Consider the following 23954-nt stretch of genomic DNA (forward strand, 5'->3'; position numbering starts at 1 on the left):
TTTTTATTAACTTCTTGAGAAAATTGTTATGCCTGAACCCTTCACCTAGTAGAGAATTGGATCAAATTTAGCAAAAGGGAACTAGGCAATTACGGTGCTGTAAAAATCGTGAATCTTCATTTTCATCTCTAAACAAAACTCTAAATAGTAGACAATCCTCATTTTTTCACAAAAATTCAATCGTACCAATTGTTCTTGGTGATTTTTGAGCCATTTTCTATGAGAAAGAACTTCTCATTTTGCTCTTTTAAAAGTTTGTAACAGACCTTTCAATTGGCAAAAACGAGAGGGTACTGAGAATCTACAAGATATCCTTCTTTGCCTGGACCAAGAAAGAGGTTCAGAGAGGTCATTACTAAGGTATTTGCAGAATAATCAACTCCAATTTAAATGGTAACAGTTTTTATGAATCAGATCATTTTACAGTTGATCCAAGTAAACGATTACAGTTGATCACAAAAATAATTGTAAAAGTTTTAGAAATAACACAAGATTAGATTAGCTGAACAGTTAAAACATTATTAACAATGATAATAAAAAAAAAAAAACACTAAAAGAATAATAAATTTACAACTGAGATGATACATTTTAGCTTTAAGTTTGGGTATAATCTCCTGCTTTTTTCCTCTTTTTTTTGTACATCAATTTTCATGGGTGTACAATCTTTAAAATGTTTAAAAATTCTAAACTTGAGATATGATTCAGTAATACTTTTTGTGCAACCATTCAAAAACCTACTTGATTTAAGTTTCACTAAAAGAAAAAAGTCAATTGTCCATGATCTTAATGAAAGTTCTCTTTGGAGCAAAGCTTGAGAATTTTACTTGTTTGCATTCTGATTGGACAATAGTTTCTATTAAGGTTGTTCGTGTACATATTACATATTAGTTCCCAAAGAAGCCTGAATCTAGAATTAAAGTAAGCATGGTGTTCATACAGGGTATCAAAATGATTCAGGGTAATGCAGTTCTCCGTGTTTCAAAAAATAAAAAAAAAATAATGTTGCACTTAGAAAAAAAACTGGCTGTGAATGACTGATCAACTTCGTAATTTGAAAGTAAACTTCACGTCTAAGAAAGTCCAAGAGTAAAACAAAGAAAATGATATGATCTAAAGATCTGAGACTACAAAATTAAACTACATAAGTCACAACATGTATAGAAAAATATACATTCTTATAATTTTTATCTCTATCATTCTACGTTCTGGCTTGTCTATGAACTGCACAAGTTGAAAGCCAAGGTTCAACGCTAAGCCTTAGCTGAGCTTTTAAATTGAAAATTAATTATTAATAGAAAGGATTACACTCCTAAAAATCTTCATTACTGCTAATAAGTAGGTACATATAAATACGAAGACTAGCAAAAAGGTTGTGTTAAATCTTATTTTTAAGTAATTTTAATCTAAAATAAAGAGGAATTGTGCCTAGTTAAAGTTGTACAAATTTCTCAAAATACGGAAAAAACGAGTTTGCGTTGGAGACAGGAGACGGATAGGTCAATTAGGGTCGGGTTACCTAACTTTTCATGTCCCATACCTACTGGTTTAGGGCTGAGAAGCAAACCAAGGTATGTTGTGGCCCTAATTTGGTAGGTAAGGGATGCAAAATAATTAGGTAACGCCAACTGACATACCCATTATGTATCTCTGATGCAAACCATTTTTTCCACGAGGAGGTAAAAAGAAAGAAAAAAAAGGTATCAGTACTTAAAAAAAAAAAAAAATTACTGATGGCTAGTGGCTATGAACATCATAACAGAAAAGGTAGTAGTGCTTATTAATGTTTAATGGCCCTAGCTATTTCATAATTTGATAGTTTTTAATATAGTTGTTAAGTTTCTTGACAACAAAAGTAATGCACTTGATTCTAGCTGGCAGTTATTAGATGAGAAATTGTGAGTTTGGATAGTTTTAGTAGCAGCACTGAATGACTTTACACTTAATTCATAAAGTGACAGACATGAGAGAGGAAATTCTTCTATAGCAAAATGGATTAGGGTGCGGCATTAGCGGTAGGTTTTGTATACAAAATAATTTCAGCATGAGTTATATTTAATGAGACCAGGCATAAATAACTAGGAAATTTTTGACAGACATTGCTCCAGTCGGTTTTAAAATGACGTGGAAAGTAAATCCCTTACAGGATACAGAATTAAAATTCAGAAGTGGATTCTTTTCTCCTGTGAATACACGAAACAGCTTTGCACGAGTGCTGTAACATCAGAAACTTTAAATCGTCAATGACTGAATACAGTTATGTTAGTATGGCGGTGTTAAAGTGTGTCTTCCCGTTAAGACCGTGAGTCATAAAAATTGTAAAATCACTAATTACTACAGATGGTATTTAACCTAAAACAATGAAAACACCGCAGAGGTAATGAAACTTAAAGATAAGAAGTTGATATAAAGTACACAATTGTTAGCACTATGCGATAATGAAGATTTAGCAAAAAATTGACACGGCAAAATTGATCAAATTCACAACAGATTGATATCAAGGAAAGAACTAATATGCGATTTTCAAATTGTTCCTGGAGGATACAGGATATACAGGAAATAAGTAGATGAGGCTTTTTTACAACGTCATCATTAGTCAAATGTTAAAAGATTGTAAAAATTGTGTTGTAAAAAAATACCTACGCACATTCAATTGGACACTGACACTCAATTAAGATAAATTGAAAAAAAATTAACTTTCAGTGAAAACAAATGCCTCGATTATTGGAAATTTCATGGTTCTGAACTTGTTTGCCAGTTTTGGGAGTTTTATTACTTATTTCTTCTACTGAGATCCTCTTTTGGACCTTAACACTTTCTGGGTTTGAGGTCGAATTTTTTAATTAAGTAAAAAATTTAGAGAAGGATAATTCCTCCGAATATTAAGAAACTGGCTAGACCAGCTAGAACATAAGACTGGCTTTTACTTTGGACTGATTCAACACAGTTGAGGTAATTGGTGGCAAACTGTTATTTATCCACCGAGTGAATACTGAATATTATTTCTCATAATGATTAAGGACAATACAGGAATATCTTTTGTAATAATTTCGTGTCAAGAGGATGCTACCAAACTAAAAAGATCAACCACAATCATCTAACACAAAAAGGAGCGCAATATTTCTCCAGCCGATGGTGCGCACCTGCCAAAACTTTGTTCGTTAGTTAGTTTAGTTACACACTTTAAATTTCTAGGAACTTAAAATGCTTAAACTTTTGCTGCTCTCGGTGCTATCTACGAATCACACCGAACTCAAACTTAAAAGCTAAATGGTAAATTTTCGGACAAATTGAGTACAATGTGACATTTATTTATCGTGCTTCAACACTCCCATTTTGGAAAAGGGCTGCCCGTTCTTTAAAGGCTGTTTTCCTTTTCAACCTTTCTTCTTCTTCTCGCCGCCTCTCTTCTTGTTCTTCTCTTATTTCATCCTCAAACTTGCTTCCTCGCCTGATTTCTTCGATCTGCAACATACAAAAGAATTGCATATAGGAAAACTGTAGCTTACACTGTATGCATACAATGTTAAAGTATCAAAATTGATCACACTGGAGCAGTATCACTCTCAAAATTTTCCATCAGTGTTTAAGTTCAATAAAAGTCTCTTCGTCAATGAACAGACAGGGAAGTATTTAGACTAAAAATCTACAGACAAGCCTGCTGTCTTTAAATTTTCAAATATAGTCAAGATTTTTCATTGCCCCAGAGTGGTTTGTTGAGAATGTTGGGCCTTTCAGAGGCTATAGGAGCATCTCCTAGTCACATTTTTAAAATCATATTTTTAAAGAAGCATAGTGATGAAAAATACCTTGGCTTCGAAGAAAGATTTTGCTCCATTAACTCCTACTTGACCAACATCAACTTCAGTCAGTTTGGCTAATTTTCCTAATCCACTTTCTTCCTGCAGCTCACCAGCATTTGCTTTCCGGAAAATCAGCAGAAACTGTGAACAAAATGAAAAAACGTTTAGCTGTTGACTGACAATGAGACAGATACCTATGCTAGATGTTACGTATACGATGCACGCAGAAAAAAGTGAGCTAACAATTAATTACTGGGAGAAAGCTTTAAGTTTCTGAATGTATAATTTATTGGGGGGGGGGGTGTTGGTTAAAGCTACTTTGTATCCTTAAAGCTCATATGAGATGGTTGGTTTTGTTCCAAGACCACATTAATACCGCCATGCTAAGGAAAAACGTCAGACGTTGCAAAATTTCTTTCGATAAAAACGGAGTTTCGAGCAGGGCCGGATTTACCTACTTGCCGCCCATGGGCCGCCTGTATTTTGCCGGCCCCTTCTCATTCGTTTAGAAATATCAATAGCGGGGGAGGGGTGCATAAGACGCGTTTACTCGTGTTGGACACATTTTTTGGGAAAGCCCTGTTAACACTACTGGCAAAAGTTCACGGAACTTTGCGCGAAAGTTAAGTTCCGTAAACCTATCTCTGTGTGGACAGGGCCTTCCATTCAGAACGAACAAATTATGAAAGAACAAGCATAAATGTAGTTTAATGATTTTAACTTCCGCCGCCGCGCCGCGCTGACTGCACTGTGTTTAGCGCTATGCGTGAAGTATTCGGACAGTCTTGTAGGTGCTAAGCGTTTCACGCTGACCGCACTGTGTTTGATGCAATGTGCGACCTCTTAGGACTCCTCTCTGGTCATTTGAAAGTGCCTTCGTTTGTAAAGATAGGCAACTTATTAGACCTTCCAACGGCTGGTGACAGTATACACATACGAAGGAGCGTTGCGTTCATCTATGCCCGATCTCAATTCAGATAGAGCTTTTTCATCAGAACCTACATTGCGGCGTCCGCATTATTCCAAAAATGTGTTCCTACGGCAACTACCATTTTTTGTTCATTCGTAAAACCTTTAGGTAGGTACTTAGGAAAACTAGTATTACATACGCTGTTTCAAAACTGAGCCAGAAATTGTAGTTCCTAATGGACCACTAGACACGGTACGAATTTAAGTAATCTGATACATGTTTCTTAACCAGAATTTCACGTAGGACACGACTCACACAACGAAAATTACTGAAACCAACTCCTAACGAAGATATTGACGTTTTTATTTCACATTGGCTACGAGGAATTTGAACTGCCCGCTCACAAGAGACTCAAAGCTTTAGGTACGTGAGTCAAATCGCGCACTACAACGGTTTCACCATGCCTCTCAATCGAGCAATGTTCATTTCCCACCATGTGTCGTTCAAACTATAAGCAATTTGCTATAGCTGAGCCAAAGCGTCAAGATTGAGGTTGCCAGATTTTCATATCGCAGAGACTGCCATGATAACGTTTAGCGCGCGATGTGAGTCGCGTAGAGCTTTGAGTTTTCATGAGCGGGTGGTTTGAATTCACAAATCAAGAATCATTAAATATCTTTGGAAGGAGTTGATTTCGGTAATTTTTGTTGTGCGTATCGTGTCCCACGTGAAATTTTGGTCAAGAAACATGTATCAGAATGCTGAAATTCGTACCTTGTCTAGTGGTCCATTGCAACGTCAAGTCCAATAATGCCCCCAAACAGAGACAAAAATCTGATGACTTACTTCTCGAAAACTGATTTTACTGTCTCCGTCCTCGTCGACTTCTTTGATCATGGCTTTGAGTCCGAGATGCGTCTGGGGGGCACCCAATTTCTCCATCATTATCTTCAGTTCTCCGATGTCCAGAAATCCGTCGCGCCCCTCATCATAACTGCGAAAACCAAGAGAGAAGTCAAATCAATATTCAAGAGCAAAGTAAACAGGAGGAGCGTGTTCAAACAAGATAAACTCAACGCACACAATATGTATACATTATTATATCTTGGGAAGTTGATACGATGTCGCAACCAATTTGTTGATTTTGCCTGGGTGTATGGTACACGGAAAGAAATTAAATGTTGATTTAGCATTTACACTGTTAAAAAGATGTCCGACAAGTTTCAAATGCTGATTTTACATTTTAACAAATGCTAACGTAACTACGCCCACTGCAAAACGTACAAATTAAAATGTTATGTTAGCATTTTTGTATTGTAAAATCAGCATTTGAAACTTGTCGGACATCTTTTTAACAGTATAAATGCTAAATCAACATTTAATTTTTTCCGTGTAGGATACATGCCGAAGATAAGTTATTGAAACGTATCATAGATGATCGAGAGTAAAAATAATTTGTAAAAAACCCTTTGAAGAGTAACTGGCAACTTTAAGAAAATCAGTGTTTTCAGTATCTTCTTTACGTGCATTGCGCCTCTGCGCTGCTCTCGGATCAGACCTTTTACGGTCCACACCAGCGTTTGATGTGCCCGAGAGAGGTTAAAATGTGAGCACAGTATGCGTTGTTGGAAAAAAAAACCGTCCTGTGAAGATTTGGTTGTTGCCGAATTTCTGCAGATGAAAATCGAATTTTCTTGAAAATTTGCGTACATTTTCTCTTTCAGTCTCTTTCTTCAGATCACATATCAAGCTGCTAAAATTTACTACAAAACTGTATAAAATCGCTTACTAAAGCATGGCCGGATTCACCTACTTGCCGCCCATGGGCCGCCTGTATTTTGCCGCCCCCTTCTCATTCGTTTTGAAACTCGATAAAAATTATCAAATGAACGTGTCAGAGGGAGGGGTGCATAAGACGCATTTACTCGTGTTGAACACATTTTTTTGGGAAAGCCCTGTCAACACTCCTAGCAAAAGTTCACGGAACTTTGCGCGAAAGTTAAGTTCCGTAAACCTATCTCTGTGTGGACAAGGCCTTCCATTCATAAGACATGAAGGGAAAAATTATGAGAGAACAAACATAAATGTGGATCTATGATTTTAACTTCCGCCGCTGCGCCGCGCAGACCGCACCGTATTTATCGCAATGCGTGAAGTATTCACGCAGTCTTGTAGGCGCTATGCGTTTCACGCTGACCGCACTGTGTTTGGCGCAATGCGTGAAGTATTCATGCATTCTTGTAGGCGCTATCCGTTCCACGCTGCCCACAATTAATAGTAGAGGTGGTTGAAAAGAAGTTTCATTTTTTGCTTTTAGCGCTCCGTCTTTATGTCTTTGGAAACTCTACTCCGCTCGTCTAGGCGATTTGGGACTCGGTTTACCCCCCGATTCGGCAACCCCGAGGAGCCGAACGGGTTACTCCATAGCGGGTGTTGGCTACTCGACGCTCGTTTTCAGCGAGACGATGCGACGCCGGCGACGCGACAGGACGGGCGCTTTGATGTGCGGCCCGACGAGAGGCGTGAAAAAAGAAAAAAGTCGGCGTGCGTTTGACGGTGGCACGCGCGAAGACTCCAGACGCGCACGCCCTGGTGACGAGCGGGGACACGAGCGCCGGGCAACGGACGCGGACACCTGTTCCCGCTTCCCGGGAATTTTTTCACGCGCCCCGCGTCGATCTCCCATTTGAACCTGTGGAAAAGGATCGATAACAGGGTGTTCGCATCGAACACTTTAATAATCGATTCTTTATCAAAGCTTCAAATGGGGAAAAATCTATAATCGATCATTCACGCCCCGCCTCTGGCGTCCCACTCAGGTTCGCGCACCGACGACATACAAAGAGAATCCGGTATGGCAGGGATCCGGAATATGATCGCGCTCGGCGTCAGCAATTCCGTATTGCGGCTGGAAAATGTTCGATGAAAATCTCTCCCACAGCTGATGAGCGACTGTGGAGAAGCGCGCTGATTTTTGAAATCGGTTTACCAGGGTGTCTACGAAAACAGACTGACCAGAAATCAGTACTTCTGCCGTACTTTTTCAGTACATTCCCAAGAAATTCAGTACCTCCTCAACGGAAAAATTCAGTACTTTTTCGGTACCTCCAATTGACGAAATTCGAAAAATTTCAATTTCTCGCTCAGTTTGCGACAAAAATGTCAGGAAAGGAAAAAACTTCCGGACCTTTGTGCGGAATTTCCGCACTATTTCAGTACTTCCAGACCGCCCTTAAAAAATCAGTACTACATGTATTTCCGGACTTGTAGACACCCTGTTTACTCAACGGGTACTTTGGGAGGGTGACAAATTTTCTGAAACTTCAAAATGTCGTCAATTTTCAGGATTTTTGAGCGAAAATTCCCTGACCTTCTGAGGATTTTTTCGGCATGATTTCCAGTGTTTCCATAATTTCTTCATTTTCCGATTCACCGACTTTTTTAGCTCTTTCTTGACTCCAAAAATTTTAAATTTCCTTAAAGTTTAATTAACTTTTTTCAATCTGAGTGAATGCTTAACGCCCTATTTTCGTGGAATGACAACGTCTGAATGCAACGAGTGATGCATTTCGCGCATCACAAGCGGAGAAAATGGAAGGCGCTGCGGCTTATTAAATGGCCAGGTCTGGATGCAACTATTCGTGTTCCTGGGATGTCCGTGTTGCGTATACACGCAAATTGCAGGCGCTTTGGTTTTCCCGAGCACAACGCACGAATAAGCGCACGACTGCGGTTGTTATTCTCGAAAGATTTGCACGTTGCATTTAAAATCACGTTTACCTTGAAAACATAAAAATTGGAAGAGTTGCGTAGATCACGGTAGCGTTGACGAATTGTGCGAATTTTCCAGTAAAAAAATATCCACCAAGGCGCGCAGTTATCAATCCCGCAACCGTAGGAATTTTTGAAATGTTCACCAATGTGGAACGCTGCCGTGATTACTGCATCCGAATTTAGAAGATTTCATGGTAGACGAGATTGCAAATGCAACGTAGCAAACTCTTGAGAATCAGCAACCGCAGCCCGCAATCATACATTGTACATGAGAAAACAAAAGCGCCTGCAATTTTTGTGAATGCAACACGGACATCCCAAGAACACGAATAGTTGCATCCACACCTAGCTGATGAAAAAGCCGCATTCCACTTTCTCCACTCTTGATTACAAAATATGTCACACACAGCATATAGTTGTCGCAATTCCTCGAAAATAGGGCGGTTTGAGAATTTCATAAAATTGGAAAAAATGATTGAAAATTGAATAAAATCGAGACTATTCAATTTATTCATGCGGCAATTACTCGCTACACACTTTAACTTCTCTTAGTTCTTTTCATTTATCTTACTTGAAAGTACGTAAAAATGGTATGGTATTTATTATTAGTACTATCTTTCTTGCGAGGCAGCGTTTCCAAATGGTGCAAGTCGCGGTGCCGTTATTGGCAAAAATGAGCGAAATCGTGACTAATCGTGATCATCACTCTTTGCGGGGTTTTCTTGGATTTAAAAATTTTCCAACTTATCAGATATTTCGAAGGTAAAAATAAAGTCTTTTTCCAAGTTATCCTGTGTTTTTCAGCACGGTTTCCAATAAAAATTCTAATTACAAACAATTCTAAGCGTGATGTGTCTTGAAAGTGAAAAAATGTTTTGACAGGAAGAAAAAATTTCCGCACCAAAATTCCCTGACTTTTCCTGACCTATCAGGGCTGGACAAAATTATTTGAGGTTATACGCATCGCATTACCTATTCAGTGAAATCCTGACATCATATCATTCGACCCACCTCGATAAAAGTCGCTCGACCGATCATTTTTCACAAGTGACTGGGGACCGTAGCAACAAGTTTAGGATTGGGTACCACCTGGGAAGAGGCGACGGGGACGTCCCGTAAAGGGTTGGCGGCAGGGCGTTGACGAAGAGATGTTGCGGTGTCAGTTGCCCGATAACCTCTGGGAAGATAGGCATATGTGGCGTTTGGGTGTCGTAGAACGTCAGAGTGCGTTATAAAGCGACTTTATATGTATATATACTGGGGACCGTATGCGGATTGCAGGTATCCTTTACCAGTCACAGGATCTTCAATTCACTTTAACATTACTTGCAGCCTCATTCGAAGCTACTCTACGCCCATGAAAAATTCTGCGCAGGATTTTAAGAGTGCTATATGATGCGCTACAGGGCAATGTCATGTCTAGTCATTCGGAAATGCGTCCTCTAGCTTTAAGAACATTGCTGTTCTGTCGACTATCGATGCTAACAATTCTTTGAAAGTGCACCTGCTTTCAATCAGTGAGTGCCGCGACAATTAGATGACAACACAAAGGGAGGGGAAGGGGGCTTAAAAAATAATAAATCAAAAGAGGCGCGATATAGAGAGAGAAAGGAGAAGCTGCCTGCAGTCGTACGAAAGATGAATGAAAACGTATCCATCACGAGAACAAAGCCCGATCAATGCATTAGTTCCGATTAGGAGTGAGATGGAGAATAGTGCCCTGTTGTGTAACGGAAAAGAGCCGTGAGTGCATTCTGACTTTCCACTGGCTTCTCCTTGCATGTGAAAATCCCTGAATTTTTTATGATAACGTAAGGACACTTAATTAATGTGGGCAAAGCGTTGGCACAACAACGCGATCATGCAGCTGACCCGTGGCGGACCAGATTTTGACGTGGAAACCGGCTTTACAAAAAATTCCTGAACCGTTGACGAAGTTCCCTGACTTTTCCCTGATTTTTTCAAGTCGAGTTGCATTCCCTTACTTTCCCCGGTTTTCTCGGTCGCTAACCACCCTGCCCCCTGCATGATTTCTTACTAGGTGTCCAGTTTTTTTTTTATTTTGGGAAATCCTGATTTTTGACTGCTAAATCCGATTTCATAATTTTTCTAAACCCTGATCAAATCCTGATTTTTTGCGGGGAAAATTAAAATTTCTGCATAAGCGAATGCGAAAGCAGAACTCTAGAAACCTCTTTTCTCAAATCCTGATGAAATCGGGATTAAAGCCTGATTGACCTCAAATCCTGATAGAATCGAGAAAATCCTGATGCTTGACACCCTGTCTTGGTATCTTTTCACCCTGCACGACCATCTAGCAAGGGCTCCATTACATTTTAATCTAATTCCAAAAAAATGTTCGACGATTTCAAACGAGTCCGCAAGCCGCGACGTGACGTAGTGAGATCCTCGGCGGAGCGCCTTAGAGCAGATCCTACGTGATCTTTATCAAAGCCAGGCGCTACGGAGGCCGTCGCGTCGGTCGGCGGATGAGTCAAGGGATCAGAAGGGATTGAATTGAAAGGACGCATGAAATCGGCGGATTATACTCTACGTGGACACGCCTACATTTTTCACTCTTCGGGGACGTTCTCGAGCCTCCACGCAAGACTTATTGGGAGAAAAGAGGCATAGAACCTCACCCAGCTCCCAGCAGCATGTAAACGGATAGACCATCATACGGTAAGTCAAAAAGTTTGGGAGCATATTTTTTAGGTGTAGTAACTGAAAGACAGGAATGCCATTTAGGGACACAATCGTGGTCGTTCTATAGACAGCTTCTTCCCTTATAGAGCCCCACAAGGCTCAAATTCTGACTAAGGGAGGTTTAGGGAGGCCCTCGACATAGGTGGATCCAAGGGGAGGCGTAGGGGGCGTATGTCCCTCCCGTGCGCCCGAAAAAAAGGAGGAAGAAAAAGGGACGAAAGAGAGGAGGAAGGAACGAAGGAAAAAAAAGGGAGATACGCTTATATTTGGAAATGATTTGTGACGGAACCGACTCAAACTACATGTTAGATGCGTTAAAATTTCGAAAAGTTTTTGACGGAAAGCCCTCCGGACCCCTTTCCACCCCTCCCGTTCGAAATGTCTGGATTCGCGTCTGGCACTCATGAGGGACATTTTAAACTTGTCAACGTTGCGAAAAATATACCAGTATGACTTTGGAAATGGATCTTAAGGGATACGATGATTTACTACTGCAAAAAGCACTAAATATGGAATAGAACAATTTATGATTTTGACATACATTGAGGTAGGCACGAATCGACCCAAACATTTACGAAACTTGCAACATATGTTAGGGTGTTCAGTTTCACAGTGAACAAATGTCACGACGCGACGGGGATTTGTAAAGTGTAGTGCAAACGCAAAAATGTCAGCTGAAACGTAATAAGTAAGAGTTATTGATCAAGCGCTTTCCGCACCGGGATAAACCCCTCATCTTGCGTGGGCACTGTGCCACCCCTCCCCCTTTTCAGCCTTTGAAGCCCTTACCCACGCATCTCTCGAGAGGGCGCGACAGTGCGTGAGCGAGTCGCTCTACGCCCTCCAGCCTCCAGCAAAAGGCAAATGCGTCATCGGGAAAACCTGGGCGGAAACGACGAAATCTGCTTGCTTATTTCTGGAGTATGAACGCAAGTTTTCGATTTCCCAAAAGGCTCAACCAACCTTTCCACGAAAAGGCTTTGGCTTTTTTGAGCCATTCCAATTTTTTTCTCCAATTCCGATTTGGCATTTCGATTCGATTTATAATTCCGCTCCAATGACAGTTTTTACGTGGTGGGATTTTGATTTGATTTATTTCTGTGCATGCGATAGGGACAGGGACCTTTGCAAAAGATTTAAGTTTTCAAGGAGACTCAATGCGGTAAAGTTGGATTTAAAAAAAATCGGAAGTGAGGTATTTTTTAACTTTAAATTGCCTTTGTTTTTTCCCCTCGGAGTCTATACTCTGTGTTTGTACACGCATGATAACACAAACTATAGAAAGGAAGGAAGAATTTAGCATTGCAGCCATTCAGGCAATCAAAACTCAGCATTGTTGTCATTAGTAGGAAGATTCAAAATTCCTTGCTTTTCACACGGGGAAAAAAGTATGGTAAACGGATTGGTCTTGAACTCAGGTAGACTTTCAGGTGACAAAGACCAAAGATCTGTCAGCATTTACCATTTTTAGCATACTATTTACCACTATATGGTACATTTTGACAGAGACTCATCCAAAAGTCTACATGAGTCTGAAATCAGGCAACATGTAGGTGCCCTTACCATACTTTTTCCATGGGTTTAGCCGAGAGCCCCTATTCCTTCTCACCGAGGGCTAACGCACAATACCGTCTAAATGACCATTTTCGTAAAAATGAGTTAGCAACTTTGCCACATTCTACAGTTTAAAACACGCAATCTAATAATTTTTGTTTTTTTCCAAATTCTGCGGGGAAGCGGTTCAATTACTCTGTGTAATGTATGGAAAAATTGCAAATCTAAACTTAAAATTACAAAAATCACCAAGTTTTCTCCTCGTTCTACAAAATCGTCACGGAAAAAAAAGTGCCAGGGGTTATCCCCTAAAATTGTGGCACTACCCCAATTTGTTGGATGATATGGACATTTCTAATGAATTGTATTAGTACCGCAACATTTGGGTTAGTTACCTAATTTATTGGGGTACTCCCATAATTAATTGGGGGTGCTACCATAATTAACTGAGGTATGTACTACCACAATTAATTGGAAATGTCCATATCATCTAACAACCTCGTGCTTTTTTTGTCTGTGGTCAGTCTGTAGATAGGCGGTTTTGTTCGTTGGCCATTCTTCATGGATTTTCTTAGCAATGGATACTGAAACCCCCCTGTTTAATACACAGCGATCAAGACGAGCATTTTTCATTTTTCCCATCATTTCAAAACAAAGTAAAAGAAAAAAAGAGATGTCTGGCACATACGCCGATAACCGTGAACTTAGGAGGTCGAAGTTGAGCGAGAGGAGGGGAGGGGTAGTGGCGGCGGGGGGAGGAGAGGGTGAGAGTAACGAATCGATTGATGACGCGGAGTCGGCGCTACTGACCTATATATTCTTATTCGCGCTCGACTCCTACGGTCCTATCCCGCCCCCGAATCCCTGCGGCAAGGGCTGATGGCCCCGCATTCTCATAAGTGGAATTTCCGGTTCGTCATGGCGGCCCACTCTACCGGAAGGGATCTTCGAACCGCTCCAGAGGCGACAAGGACGAGCCACGAATCCGTGTGTAGCGGTGGCAAAAGTAGGGATTTGGATGATTTCCTGTTCGTGTCGAGCTTTTCTACCGTGCTGATGAAAAACGCCGTAAGAACCTTCAGCCGTTGCCAAATTTCTTGTGATAAAACACGAATTTCCTGGTAAAACTTATGAGTAATTTCCTTCCGATTTTTTAGATAATTTTGTTCGCAATTTCACCTTAAGTTCCTGAAAATGTCAAGAAAAAATATTCAAAAATTTCCTCAAGAATGGACATTTTATGGAGGGAAATTTGGCAACTCGAATGTTCATACGGCTTTCTTCCTTATTACGGCAGCAAAGGCGACAAGGACGAGCCACGAATCCGTGTGAAGCGGTGGCAAAGGTAGGAATTTTGATGATTTGCTCTTCGTGTCGAGCTTTTCTATCGCGTTATTGAAAAACGCCGTATGAATTTTCAGGTGTTGCCAAATTTCCTTTGATATAACATTAATTTCCTGGTAAACTTATGAATAGTTTCCTTTCAACTTTTCAGATGATTTTGCTCGCTATTTCACCTGAGTAAAGTTTTTGAAAATTTCAAGGAAAAATGTTCAAAACTTTCCTAAAACATGGACATTTTATTGAGGGAAATTTGGCAACTCTCGAATGTTCATACGGTGTTCTTCCTTAGCACGATAGCAGAGGCGACATGGACGAGCGACGAATCTGTGTGGTGCAGCCTGCAGCGGTTGCAAAAGTAGGGATCCGGACGATTTTGCTGTTCGTGTTGAGCTTTTCGGCCGTGCTAATGAAAAACGCCGTATAAACCTTCAGACGTTGCCAAATTTCCTTTGATATAACATGAATTTCCTGGTAAACTTATGAATAATTTCCTTTCGATTCAATAGTTTATTTTGCTCGCAATTTCATCTAAAGTTCCGGGAAATTTCAAGGAAAAATATCCATAACTTACCTCAAAAACGAACATTTTATCGAAGGAAACTGGGCAACTTTAGACTGTTCATGCGGCATTCTTCCTTAGCACGGCAGATTTGCATTCAGAGTTGCAAGAAGTTGGGCAGAGGCGCCATTACAGGGTTGCAAGATTAATCGAATTCAAAATTCCCTGACTTTTCGCCATTTTGATCAAGTTTGGGCTGCATATTTCTGGAAAGTAGTGCTATGGGCCTGTTGCAAACTTTTGCTAGAGCAAAACTAAGAGTTGTTTCTTATAGATAATGCCTCAAAAATCACGATGAGCGCATCGGCAAACTCTGAAATGCACTCATAACTTCACAATCTGCGTAAGAAATTTGCGGTTTTTTGAGCTTCCCGCTTCAAAAACGATACTACGGCACAGGTGAACATTTTGTAAGAGGAGTCGTTCCATCGTCGGTAATAATCATCATAGCCGACGCCAATCCGCCAAAACACGTTTGATAGGACGAGATAACACCTGAACTGGATTAGACCAGATAACAATCGGTGTGTTAACGTTCATATTTTCCACGCCCGAATTGATTGACCTTGAACTCTCCTTGAATTACGCGCGGAACTGCGTGCAAGCGTCGGCCATGATGAATATCGCCGACGATGGAGCGACTCCTCTAACAAAATGTTCACCTATGCCGTAGTATCGTTTTTGAAGCGGGAAGCTTAAAAAAACGCAAATTTCTTACGCAGATTGTGAAGTTATGAGTGTATTTCAGACTTTGCCGATGCGCTCATCGTGATTTTTGAGGCATTATCTATAAGAAACAACTCTTATTTTTGCTCTAGCAAAAGTTTGCAACAGGCCCATTATGCCTTGCCCACACGAGGACGGTTCGAAAAACTTCGGGTGAGCTTGTTTCAGAAACTTGTCATAACTTACCTAAAACTTTTTGCTGAAACCGCATCAGTTCGTGGAACTGATTCGTCCTAACTGCGCTCGTGTGGACAAGGCCTTACTCATTTTTTTCACCAATTATATGAAGCTTTCAGGGAGAATGAAAAATAGTGCGTCCAATCTTTTGAGGTTCGTTTTGGGAACAATAAGTCTCTAATCAAAATAATATTACTTTTATGATTCTGTCTTTTGTTTATGCAATTTAGAAGAGACAAGAAACTAAACTTAGCTTCTTCTCAATATCCTCAAAATAATTAACTAAGCATTTCTGCACACTTATTTATGTCTTTCAAAATTACTATTATTCAGGTACACACGTTTGCATTATCAGTACCAAATAAAATGAGACAAGGCTGCGCAAATCTTCAATAATGGGTATCGTCTTGGTTGAGTCTTGGTTGAGTCTTGATGAAAGCATAGTCTGTTTACAAGGTCCAATCTTCAGGCCGGTCGTGCTTTTAAGGAAATCGTAAAACTTTACTGTAATTTGCCAAAATCGCTTAGAAAAGTTTTTAAAAATTAGGCAAGGTACACAACCCACTCTACTCCTTTCCTAAATGATGTTCTTGCCTTTAAAGAGTATGCAGAAGAAAACAAAAATATGTATTGTAGTTGCACACATGGACTCATTAAAGTCAATAAGATTGAAACAACTTTATAAAAATTATGCGGCCACAAACTTTTGCAGGTGTAAATGTTTTTAAATCATCAATGTGTTTCGTTACTCACAATCCGCCGATTTTTCAACTAATTGTAAAACTTTTCCTCTTCTAGCCGAAAGCGATAAGACCAAAAATGGAGGGAATAGTGTTAATTAACGCCGTAAAATAGCTCAAAATCCTCACCTGTAACAGAAAAAAAAGAAATATATCAGAAAAATGAAAACCATAATATAGAATACCTGCGTTCATATTCAGTGAAATGCGTACTTCAAACTTTTCAATCGCCGACACATGAACTACACTACATATATTATTGGACTATTGAACTACGTTATTATTTTGTGTGGGAATATGATTGTCCAATTCTTGTCCGAAATTTTGGCAAATCTTTACACGAAATGTTGTAAATGGCCAAAAGTTTCCTACGAAAAATAAAAATTTGCTCGTGGACATTTTGTGACTTCGAAATGTAGTTAAATTATTTTGTTTGGCTTACGGAGATACTTAGAAATGTTGTTTTAATGGAAAATTAAAACAATTTTTCGGTACATAATACATTTATCAGTAAAGTACTGCAAAATTGCTGCGGTGAGGCCGCGATCTCATTTTTTCGGTTCGGTAAATTCTGACGACGAATTGTGATTTGGCCCCGGTGAAAATGAGCGAAAAATTGCGTCAATAGCGCGGATTTCGAAACTCAACACGTGACGGAGTGATTAGACGATACGGAGACCAGCGTCGTTGGGCGATAAATCGCTTTTCAGGTTAGTAAAACGACCGAGCAGCAGCAGTGAAGACACGTAAATTAAGTTGGCGCCATGACGGAAGCAAGCTCGGATCCGTCTCGCGGCGCCGCCGCAATAAAGCTTCTCAATTAATTATGGCGAATCGTAGGGATTGAATCTGGTCGATGAGCGTTCACACTGCACGCTTTAATGCTTCAGAAACGTCTCTCAGTCGGGCATTCATATATGGGTCGGAATTATCGCCGAGGGGTCTAATGAAAATGGTTGTGCGTAGAAAACATGTTGCTCCAGGCTTAGACTGCCGAACTATGGGAGCGTATCCCATGCAACGCCAGATTTATGATTTTTTACCCGTGGCAAGATCGATTTAGACGCCCCACGAGACGAGGCCTTAGTCTAGTTTGGAATAGAAATTCGAAAGAAACGCATGATTCTGGAGATGAGCAAAGCATGGCATCAACGATTATATCTAACGAAAATTGTTAATAGGCTCGAGAAAAACTCATGGATCCCTGTAAATGTGCGCTTTTCGAATAGACAACTATTCGCGCTCTGCGGTAGGATTATTGCCTATACGGTTAAAAGAAGGCGGACCTAGAGTGGCTGATGTCTGTCAATAAGTCGTGCGAGATCTACTTGTTCAGCGAGATTGATGTGTGGTCTTCGACTTGAAATGAAAGCTACCCTGCAAGAGAGGGGTTAACTCCACAAAAATCGTAAATTTTTCTCCGCGCTCATAGCACTCTGTTTGTTTGGGAGTAATAAAGGCTCCGGAGTGAAACGCACTCCGAATTTTTCATTCGAGATTTAAACGGTGAATCTTTGGACTTTTCGCTTCCATTGTGACCCTAAAATGGTTCCCTTTTCAATCGCACCTTACACAGAGGAAAAAACCTCGTGCGTGGGACCCGAAGTTTAGGTCATATGGATCTCTGAAGTTTTCAGATTGAGCATCTGAACATTTTAGGTCTAGCTCTCGACGTTCGGATCACACATCTGAAACTTCAGTTCTTACATCTAAAGTACTTCAGATGTAGAACCGAAGTTTTTCGGATGTGAGAATCGAAGTTTTTCGGATGTGAAAACCGAAGTACTTCAGATGTAAGAACTGACGTTTCAGATGTGTGATCCAAACCTCAGCAGCTGGACCGTAGGTGTTCAGATGCTCAATCTGAAAACTTCAGAGATCCATATGACCTAAACTTCGGGTCCCACACACGAAGTTTTTTTCTCAGAATAACAACGGTCAGTTCGTTTCGGCGACATCTTCCTTTGCTACCGATGTCGCTCTCTCCGAGACTTCGACACGCGACGCAAACGCAGCGACAGACGACCATCGTAGCCATGAGTGACAGCAGAGAGTCAAAAGTGCGATTAGGATTGAAAATAAAAGTCTCGTGACGACATGCCGAGAACAATAGAAGGAAAAAGATGAGATACGAGGTGAAAGTGCTCGGATCGAGTTGCCTTTGTGTCGGCGCGGGCCGGCCGGCGTGCAACGTACAGATGATCCATCCTCCGAGCTAGGAGCTAGGATTTCTCACCGTGTGGCGTGCTTTGCGATGAATCGATTGGTCTGCCATTTAAAACTATGGAAAAGGATCGAAAGTAAGGGAGTTCGCAATGAACAACTTAATAATCGATTCTTTTCCACAGCTTCAAATGGATAATTATCGATAATCGATCCGCCACTGATCCGAGCATGCATCCTCGCGGGAGTCAAAAGATACGCGGATTGAATGCAACCCAGTTAGACAGCAATATTTTTAAAATATTTTAAAAATATGCACCTTATTTCAAAAATATTTACAGAAAATATTTTCTTCTTTATATTTTTAAAATATTTCAAGAATGTTTTAAAAGTATTCCAAAAATATTTTTCAAAATACTTTTAAAATATAAAATATGACATATTTTTGAAATATTTGTGGAATATTTTTAAAATATAAAATGTAAACATTTTAAAAATATTATAAAATATTATTTTTAAAATGTTTTAAAAATATTTCAAAAATATTAAAAGTAAACGTTTTAAAAATAATATCTTATAATATTTTTAAAATATTCCAAAAATACTTTAAAAATATAAAAAGTAAACATTTTTAAAATAATATTTTATAATATTGTTAAAATATATCATAATTATTTTTGTTAATATTTTAAAAATAATATTTCATAATATTTTTAAAATATTAAATTTTTTTAAAATGTTTGAATTAATATTATAAAAATTATAAGAAAAAAAAGAAATAATAACAATAAATAAATAACATAAATACATCGACATAAATTCAAACTAGAAAAAGGCCCAAATAATTAAAACTGGAAAAAGACGCAATTATAAAAAACGTTAATTTGGTTTTAAAAAAAAATAAATAAAAAAAAAATAAAAAAAAGAGAAAGTTAAAAAAAATGAGAGTTAAAAAAAAAAGAATGAGTTAAAAAAAATGATACTTAAAAAAAAGAGATAGTTTAAAAAAAATGAGAGAGAGTTAAAAAAAATGAGAATGAAAAAATTACATGATGAAATAAAAAACAATAAAAAAATAATAAATAATAAAGTCTGGTAAAATATCATAAGAATCCGTCAATAAACAAACATATTACGGACTCAGAGGCCTGCGATAGTTAAGAGATTGAATTTAGGGGCCCATCTGTAGGAAGCCTGGCTGGTCTGGTGGTAAAGTACTGGTCTACGGATTGCAACTCCATCCCGAGGCGTGGGTTCTAATCCCGACTAGGACGGCGCGGATTTTAAAGTAAGTCACAACTCTACGATGATCCACCATCCGGTAGCAACGCATATGCACGTTCGGAAGAACATTAGTACCAAACATATCACCTAGAGAGCGCGCACTCTAGGATGCAATACTTGTGCAATATTTTTAAAATATTCTTACAATACTTTGAAAAAATTCAAGAAATATTTTGAAAATATTCAAAAAATATTTTTCAAATTAACTGAGGTTAACATGAGTAGATTTTAAAAATAATATAAAAAGTTTTTAAAAATATTTTGTGAAAATATTAATTTAATATTTTTAAAATTTCTTAAAAATATTTTTTGTCTAACTGGGAATACCCTGACGACGAGAGCCTTTCTAAAACAACGAGGAAACACTTTGAGGAATGCGCCGGAGACGCGATACGATGATTCGTTACACTAAGGAGGAACGCCGTAAGTACATTCGAATACTGACAAATTTATCCCGGGGAAACATTTATTTTTAAGGAAAACTATACATATTTGGACAGGATGTCTACTAAAACAGGCTGGTCAAAAATCAGTACTTTTACAGTAGTTTTTCAGTACATTCCCAAAAAATTCAGTGCCTCCTCCACAGAAAAATGCAGTACTTTTTCAGTACCTCCATTTCACGAAATCCAAAAATTTTCAAAAATTTGAGTTTCTCGCTCAAATTGGGACAAAGGTGACGAAAATATAAAACAAATTCCGGATCTTCTTGCGAAATTCCGCACTCTTTCAGTACTTCCGAACCGCCCTTAAAAAAGCGTACAATTTCCGGACTTTCCGGAGATTTCGGACCTGTAGACACCCTGTTGGACCACGTTAGACAAAAAGGAACCAAACCACATCAGCTACTGTCAAATTAAACCGCGCAATTTAAGTTTTTACATGAAAACAGTTCTGCGGATTCTCGTGCAAATTTCAGTGAATTTTCTGCAAAATATGAGGGCAATTCCTTCAAATTTTCAAAGGAATCCGCACAAACGTGCTCTTATAAAGAATTAAAGTGCCCGGTTGAAGAAAACAGCTAATGCGCTTGGTTCCTTTCTTTTTTCCCTTGTTTTAGGATTTTACGGCGACTAAAATTCCCTCAGAAATTGGAGGAAAAACATTCATACGTTTTCAGGAAATTCGCGATTTATCGTGGGAGATCAAACCACACTCGGATGCTCATACGGTGTTCTTCCTCAATACGACAGTACACACCAAGATTGACTCTCCATCCGATCCAGGGCCGGATTAAGAGGGTGGCCACATGGGCCGCGGCTCATGGCGGCAAATCTAAGGGGCGGCAAAAATTTGCAATTTTTTAAAGTGTAGGTATAAAAAAAAAAAAAAATCGGACTTAGAAAAACGAAATTACAAACGAGAGAGGGCGCAAAAATCTCTCATTTCCTGAGAGAATAGTAATTTCTGATTTTGTCGTTTCTTAGTGATACATGAGACAGCACCTTCAATAAGTCGAGTTACGAGAGAGACCAAACACGCGATTAGGCCTGGAACAGCGCGACTTAGAGAGAAATGATAACGAGGACTTGAGATGAAAAGGTGAAGCCCTCGGCGCGGCGATCGGCATGTAACACATATTAGCGCCTACAAGACTGCACGAATACTTCACGCATTGCATCAAACACAATGCGGTCATTGCAGTCAGTGTGAAACGGATAGCGCCTACAAGAATGCACGAATACTTCACGCATTGCGCCAAACACAGTGCGGTCAGCGTGAAACGCATAGCGCCTACAAGACTGCGTGAATACTTCACGCATTGCGTCCAAGACAATGCGGTCTGCGCGGCGCGGCGGCGGAAGTTAAAATCATTGAACCACATTTATGTTTGTTCTTTCATAATTTTTTCGTTCATTTCTTATGAATGGAAGGCCTTGTCCACACAGAGATAGGTTTACGGAACTTCACTTTCGCGCAAAGTTTCGTGAACTTTTGCTAGTAGTGTTGACAGGGCTTTCCCAAAAAATGTGTTCAACACGAGTAAATGCGTCTTTTGCACTCCTCCCCAGCTGGCACGTTCATTTGATGGTTTTTATCGAGTTTCAAAACGAATGAGATGGGGGCGGCAATTAAGTGAATCCGGCCCTGATCCGATCACGGTGATCAATGGTTCATCATTCGTCCTAATCATGGTGTCTTGAATTCTTGACTTTGTTTCGCTCAATCATACTACCTTCACTCTCCTTCTTAACAATCAAAAAGTATGACGTTTTCTTCGAGATTTATTGAGAGAAACTGGATTCTTCTGAGGATTAAGAAAAATGTTCATTTTTCTTAGAGCCGATGATTCCCCTCGTTTTTTTCCATAATTTTTTGGGTAGCTAAATTTTTCTCTGGACGTTAGGGGGAAAATTTGTTTTTTGTTTTGTTTCAAAATTACATGAAGAAAAAGCAGGAGAAATTTTGGTTTGTTTCCTTGTAAATAGACAAACTTGACGATTTTGGTTTTAATGGAAATCACGTTTTTCGACTCGAGTAATCGAAATGGCGGCTTTTGCCAGTGTTCCAACTTAGACTCCTCGTAATTCATGAGACATTTGGCTAGGATTTTTAGGTGTAACTAACAATTTTCTCGGAGCCACGAAGATCTCCAATAGTGTGCTTGGCAATTTTTGCACGGAAACCAGACCACGGCTGCGCCAAAAAGCGCTAAGTTAGGCACCACGCTGCTTATGTTCAGATGCCAAATGTTGATTTTTAGCTGGGCATTTGACTCCCGATGAAAGAAGGAAGGCAGCTTTTGGGGCAAGAAGTTACTTGGAGCGTCCAGACTCGATGGAATTCAGAAGCGCATGCACTCTGATGCACATGCATGTAGGACGCGGTGCAAAGCTCTTGTTTTTATTTTCAGTGACCCCCGCCCACCACCCCCGCCCACCACCCCCGCCCACCACCCCCGCCCACCACCCACGCCCTCCCACCCCGCGCAAATCCCGATCTCCCTCAACGTTCCAACAACTCCAGTCAGGTGTTTCGATCCAATTACTTAGCGCTGATCCCTGCATACGAAGTAAATGCAACGTTGCCGATCCACTTCTTTGTAAAAAAATCATTCCAGACAAACATTAACATCCCCATCTATCTCCGAAAGTGGTGAAATTGCACGGATTCTGAGACTTCAAAGTTCGTAGTATTTTCAAAATCCCGGATTCTCTGCGTTGTTCTTCTGTCTTCCTATGTAAAGGTAAAGGCAAGAAAAGGTAACTTAACAATTTTTCCCTGACATTTCCAGATTTCCTCAGAATTTTTAAATTTCCTGACATTTCCCGGTATTCCCTAAGTGTGGCGACCTCGTAACATCGTACAAAAAATAAAAAAAACCTTCATGAATGGAAATGTTGCATGTGTGAGGGATTTGCGATTTGAGTGATAATTCTTATGTAAAAGTTCGCGAGAAACACGATGGTGCCACTGGTTTTCTTTGAAATCAACACCAAAGTTCAAAAAAAGCTCTATAAGTGAGGCCAAAGTGGAGGAGATATCCCACGCTTTCCTGAGAGTCCACCTCTACATCAAGACAAACTCTCCATGCAAAGATAGGGGGCAAATACATTGGCAATGATGCAGTGTTTTCAGTTTTAGAGTCCCCAAATAAAGTGGCAGCCTTGTCAATGTATTTGCTCCCTATCTTTGCATGGAGAGTTTGTCTTGATGTAGAGGTGGACTCTCAGGATAACGTGGGATAGCCCCTCCATTTTGGCCTCAACTTGAGAGCCTTTTTTGAGCTTGGAAGTTGATTTCAGAGAAAACCAGTGGCACCATCGTGTTTCTCGCGAACTTATACATAAAAACTAGTGGTCAAATGGCAAATTCCTCACACATGCAACATCTCCATTTTTAAATTTTCTGACATTTCCCGGTATTTCCTAAGTGTGGCAACCCTGTAACATGGTAAGAAAAATAAGCAAAACCTCCATGAATTCGGCAACATCGGTCTGACGTGAACAAAAAAGACCGATCAGAGATGGCCATCGCGCACGGCACACGGCCACTTATCCCTCAACTTACCACACTCTAGGAGCTTGCAAAGTTGGAGCCTCCTGACGGCTACAGGAATTATTGCGGGAGCTATAAATACGGTGTTTTCGATTGAGGGCCCGATCGGCGAGAACCTTTCACTTTTCGCGCGTCCTCCGTTTGCGTAAGCGCCGCTCCCGCTACAAAGAAAGTAAAAGCTCCGTCCCGATCTGGACTTGCTCGTGCTTGAAATTCGA

The 23954-nt window shown here is 39.8% G+C and overlaps 1 protein-coding gene across 1 annotated transcript in view; it reads right to left on the minus strand.

The window, feature by feature from the left end:
- Positions 1-385: 385 nt before the first annotated feature.
- Positions 386-23954, minus strand: part of Swip-1 (EF-hand domain-containing protein D2 homolog Swip-1) — a 69096-nt gene continuing 45527 nt past the window's right edge. The window contains exons 2-4 of the mRNA XM_019045329.2: positions 5557-5704; positions 3807-3941; positions 386-3462 (exon numbers count right to left, since the gene is read on the minus strand). Coding sequence (XP_018900874.1) covers positions 3310-3462; positions 3807-3941; positions 5557-5704 — 436 coding nt within the window. The 3' untranslated portion in view covers positions 386-3309. The remainder of the gene's footprint in view (positions 3463-3806; positions 3942-5556; positions 5705-23954) is intronic.

This window comes from Bemisia tabaci, chromosome 7, assembly GCF_918797505.1.
Source record: "Bemisia tabaci chromosome 7, PGI_BMITA_v3".
Lineage (NCBI taxonomy): Eukaryota > Metazoa > Arthropoda > Insecta > Hemiptera > Aleyrodidae > Bemisia > Bemisia tabaci.